Source organism: Monoraphidium neglectum (genome assembly GCF_000611645.1).
Source record: "Monoraphidium neglectum strain SAG 48.87 unplaced genomic scaffold scaffold03261, whole genome shotgun sequence".
In the NCBI taxonomy this organism is placed as follows: Eukaryota; Viridiplantae; Chlorophyta; class Chlorophyceae; order Sphaeropleales; family Selenastraceae; genus Monoraphidium; species Monoraphidium neglectum.
The window spans coordinates 2895-7600 of record NW_014010367.1 but is presented as its reverse complement, the minus strand read 5'-3'; the positions used below and the strand labels follow the sequence as shown (position 1 = coordinate 7600).

Sequence of the window (4706 nt, the reverse complement as noted above, 5' to 3'; positions counted from 1 at the left end):
CTCCCCCGCCAGCCGCGCGCCCGGCCGCCCTCCCCACCTGTCGCTGAAGGAGGGCACAAAGGCGACGCGCTCCTCCAGCCCCAGCGACCTGGCTTGGTGCTGCAGCTCCCGAAGGTGGTCCCGGTTTTCGGCCAGCCGCGCGTCATAGCCGCCTGGCGGGCGGCAGGGTGTGGGGGCCGGGGTGGGGGTGAGGTTGGATGTCAGGGGTCGGGGTGCGGGTTGGCAGGGTGGCAGGGAGGCTTTTGGGGTTCCGAAAGGAGGGGACGGGTGGGAATGCGGCGCAGCGGGCGGCTGTGGGTGGTAGGGGGCGGCGGCTCAATCGCGTGGGTTGGCCGGCGCTGAGGTCACCCTGCCCGGCCTCGAAGCTGGCGGCGCGCCGCAGACTTGCGCGCGCCGGTCGCGTCGGCCGGCCTGCCCTCAAGCGCCGCCTCAGCAACTCCCTCGGCACCCGAGCGCCGCCGGCGGCCCGCCGCGCACCTGCGATGATGAGCCGCGCGTTGCAGGAGGGGCGCCGCTGCAGCAGCTCGTGCAGCGCCTGCAGCGCCAGCCCGATCCCTTTCTTCCGTTCGAACCTGCAGGACGTTGCGGGGACAACAGAGAGCGAGCGAGAAGGGGCGAGGGTATGGAGCTGGCATGCGCACAAATGGCGGTTTTTGCAGCGCTGCTCCACAGGCCAACAGCCAGCTGATGGGGCCATGCGTGCGCCCCTTCCAGCCACGGCCGCGGTTGTGTGCCGCAGCCCGATAGGCCGCGCAAAGACCTTCAGCTGCTGCGAGCCGCCTGCCAGGCCTGCTTTGCCCTGCACAGCACGCCAGCCCAACGGCCGACCGCGCGCCGCTGCAAAGCCACGCGGGCGCTGCCTCCCGCCTCGCCCCGCTGCTGCGTCGCACGGCATTGGCCCTATCTCCTATCGGGACCAACTGGCCGACCGAGCGACGCCACCCCTGCCCCCGAACTAGCCCTCCGCACACACACCTATTAATAGATAGGAAGGCCGGCCCGCCGCGTATGAGCTCTACCAGCTCTCCCTCCAGCTCCCCCTCCCACGCGCCCGCCGCCTCCTGCAGCTGCGCCTCGGGCGGCACGACCACCGCGGGGTGCAGCACCGCCGGCGCGACGCCGCGCGCGGCGATGCGCTCAAAGGTAGCTGCGAACACGCCGGCGGTGAAGCGGCTGTTGACGAGGATCAGGTCGGACGAGCCCGTCGACCACTGCTCGAGCGCGTCGAGCGGCGCGCGGTAGAGGGACTTGAGGAGGGAGGCGCGGTGGGTGAGCAGCAGATCCGGGAAGTGGCAGTAGAAAAGGACGCGGCTGTTGGTGAGGAGGAACTTGAGGACAGGCACCGTCGCGGCGACCTGGTCGACGATGACTACGTCATAGGGCGGCGCCGCGCCTGCGTAGACGCGCCACGCGACGTAGAGCGCGGCGAGCGCGCAGCGGACGACGGCGCAGAGCGCGTGCAGGCGGCCGAGCACGTGGCGCGGGAACCAGCCGCCCGCGACAAGGACGGAGAAGGCGCCGGTGCGGGTCTCGTCGAAGCAGCGGTTGGGGTCGTAGTACGCGGTGTACATGTCGACCACATGGCCGCGCGCCGCGAGCTCGGCGGCAGCGTCCACGACGAGGCGCTCGGCGCCGCCCAGGCCCAGGTCAGGGTGCACAAATGCGATGCGCAGCGGCCGGTGCTCTAAATGGCGCTGTACCGCCGCAGCGTTGCGCGACGGCATGGCCTAAACTAGATGGCACCTACTCGAGCCCTCAGGGCCGGCGCAGCAGGGGGTGGGCGGTGTCGAGAAGCGCTGTGAGATCACAACAGGACAGGTTGCTGGCTTGCGTGATCGTGTTAAGTGAATGGCATGTGTTCAATTTGTGTCACTAAGATGCATGTGCGCATGCCATTGTGGTAAGACGTGTGCTGGGCAGGCTCCTTCAACACGGTCCGAGCAGCTGAGGTCTGAAAGAGCAGCATGCAGCAGCCGTCCTGTGCAAACAATGTGCCTGACGTAATCTGCGATAAAGCTTTAATAATATGTCTTGTGTTCATGCTCACTTCGATTCGAGGGAGGCAGATCGCTTCCGGTGATCGATTGCTTAGCTACGCTACTTGCATAGCCTCAACGAGCTCTTCAAGCACTGTGAACAGCTATTTATTCCGTATAATGCAGCACCACTGACCCCTGCCGTCCCCGCACACCATCAGCAGCGGCACACAGCACTGCTGAGCAGTGGTGCAGCGAAGCAGCAGGAAAGCGCCGCCGCCGCCGGCGACAAGCCGCGCAGCAGCGGCGCACCAGCACCCGGAATGGCAGACCGGTCACAGCATCGCAGCGAGAGTCGCGGCAGGGACGATCGTCGCAGCGACAGCCGGGGGCGCGATTCGCGGGACGGCGGGGAGCGAGAGCGAGACCGCGACCGCGAGCGTGACCGCGGCGGCGGCGGCGGCAGCGGCGAGCGGGTGCGCCGGGACGCTCGAGACCGGGACGGCAGCCGCGACGGCGGCGTGCAGGACGGCAGGCGGGAGCGGGCGCCCGAGGGCGAGCGCGAGCGGGAGCGGCGGCGGCCGGCGGGGGGCGACGGCAGCAGCGCCGGCGGCGGCGGCGGCAGCGGCAGCGCGCAGCCGCGGCCGGCGTCGGCGGGCAAGCAGCTGACTCCGACCAAGGTGGGCGGTTGGAGCCACGGCTTGCTTGGTGCACTAGCTTTGGCAAGGGCTTCGCGTGGCGCACTGCTTTTCCGGGCCATCAGCCGCGCTTGCTTGCTTCGCCGCTTTGGCAGGTGCAATTTCAAGACGACTGCGCTGCAGCGCACGAGCCTGTGGCCCCCCTTCCGATTCGCCACGCCACTCCCACCTGCCGCCCGCCCATGCAGCCCCCCGTGCCCGGGGGCGCGGCCGCCCGCAGCAGCGCCGGCGGCGGCGGCGCCGGCCCGGCCGCGCTGTTTGGCGGGGCGGGCGTGTCGAACCTCCTAAAATCGGCGATCGAAGACGCGCGCCGCCGCGCCGCGCGGCAGGACGGCGGCGGGAGCAGCCCAGAGGAGGGCGAAGCGGCGGACGGGGACGGCGGCGGCGGCGACGGCGCGCCCGGCGCCAAGCGGCGGCGGCACAGCCCCATAACGTGGGCCTCCCCCAAGCGGCGGGCCGGGGAGAGTGCGCACGACGGCGCCAGGTGGGCAGCCCCTCTGTCCCGTGTTGGCTGCAGCTGCCCCCCGCCTCAGGGGCTGCGGCCGGCACCCCCTCCGGCTGCGGGGCTGATAGACATGTGCTCGGGGCCGCTGGGTCTTGCCATTCCAACGGCATTGCTTTGCCCTCGCTGCCGCCGGTGACAAGTCACTCGTTTTCAGATGCGGTGCAGCCGGTGGACTGCTCGCGTTCCTGGGTGCATGAGACGCCGCCCCGACGCGCACACCCCCGGCGCCCCACCCCCGGCGCGCCGGCCCGTGCCCGCCACCAAATACCCCTCTGCCCGATGCGCGTTGCGTCAACGCAGGCCGCCGCGACGCCCACCCAGCACCGAGGGCCTGTCTCTGCGGGACCGAGTGGCAGCGGAGGCGGCGGAGTTCAGGCGGTTGCAGGGCGAGGCAGCGGCGGATGATGACGACGGCGGCGAGGTGCCCCTCAAGTCATCCCCGTCGCTGGATGACATCGAGCATGACTACGGCGGCGACGACGACGACGCGGCGGCGAGCCAGCCGCCGTCGACGCGGCGGGGGAACAGGGGCACGGACGAGCGGCGGCCGGCTGGGAGCGAGGAGGTGGCTGGGGACGGCGGTGGCGGCGGCGGCGGGAAGCGCAGCAGGTGGCTGATAGAAGACGAGGAAGAGGGCGGGGGCGGCAAGGCGCGGCCGGGCGGTGGGGCCCAGGCAACGGGGCGGCGCGGCGGCGGGGCGGAGGAGGGGGAGGCGGCCGGGGACGACGAGGATGAGATCATGCGGGAGCTCAACAGGTGGGGGCTGGGAGTCGGAGGGGCACGCAATTGAAGACGGGCAGCCTGTCCCTGGGGGGGGGGCGCCCAGGCTGTGTCTTGGGTGGGGCTGGGTGTCATGGGCGGTGCAGCTCTGGAGCTGGGAGGCGCGGTCAGGGTTCGCACCTTGCAAAGGGGCGCATCCAGGGTTCAGTTTGGCGGCGCTGCCCACCACGCCTTCCCTTATGCCTTGTTTGGCCACCCACTAAAACAACCCATTTGACAAACTGCAATCGCACATGCATCCGCATCAAGGCGCGAACGAGAGGAGCTTGAGCGCGGCGGCGGCGGCGGCGGCGGCGGCAACGCGAGCGGCGCCTCGACCCCCGGCAGCGAGACCCCCGGCCGCGCCGGCCCCGGCGCCCTCACGCCCGGCCGCGCCGGCAACGGCGACGCGGCGGCGCTGCTGGGCGGCGCGGGGGCGCCGAGCGAGATCGAGCGGGAGCTGGAGGGGCGGCCGTTTGAGAAGAGCATGCTGGAGGAGTGCCGCAGCGTGGAGGAGTATGAGAAGCTCAACAGGATCTCAGGTGGGTGATCTCGGTGATCTCGGTGATCTCAGTGATCTCGCTGCCTCTTGTGATGCAAGCGAGGAATTTGACCTGGGGGAGGGAGGGGGCTCGCCAGAAGATGTGTGAAATCGGACCGTGGCGTGGCGGCAACACGATCCAGCGGCCTGCACCTGCGGTGGTCAAACGTGTCTTCCGCGGCTGCCCCTTGCGCACGCACACCCCGCCCCCCCCCCCCCCCACACAC

The 4706-nt window shown here is 70.7% G+C and overlaps 2 protein-coding genes across 2 annotated transcripts in view; one reads left to right on the top strand and one right to left on the bottom strand.

The window, feature by feature from the left end:
• Nucleotides 1-344: 344 nt before the first annotated feature.
• On the bottom strand, nucleotides 345-1724 carry MNEG_12470 (alpha-1,3/alpha-1,6-mannosyltransferase; the record flags this gene model as incomplete). Its single annotated transcript, XM_014039059.1, has 2 exons — nucleotides 345-477; nucleotides 976-1724. 2 exons carry the CDS (start codon nucleotides 1722-1724, stop codon nucleotides 345-347), a joined length of 882 nt encoding a protein of 293 aa, XP_013894513.1.
• Nucleotides 1725-2299: 575 nt separating this feature from the next.
• MNEG_12469 (cell division cycle 2-like protein) overlaps nucleotides 2300-4706 on the top strand; it is a gene marked incomplete at both ends in the record, with an annotated part of 5216 nt that continues 2809 nt past the window's right edge. Inside the window, 4 exons of the mRNA XM_014039058.1 lie at nucleotides 2300-2656; nucleotides 2863-3158; nucleotides 3480-3935; nucleotides 4209-4480. Of these exons, the coding sequence (XP_013894512.1) occupies nucleotides 2300-2656; nucleotides 2863-3158; nucleotides 3480-3935; nucleotides 4209-4480 (1381 nt within the window). The remainder of the gene's footprint in view (nucleotides 2657-2862; nucleotides 3159-3479; nucleotides 3936-4208; nucleotides 4481-4706) is intronic.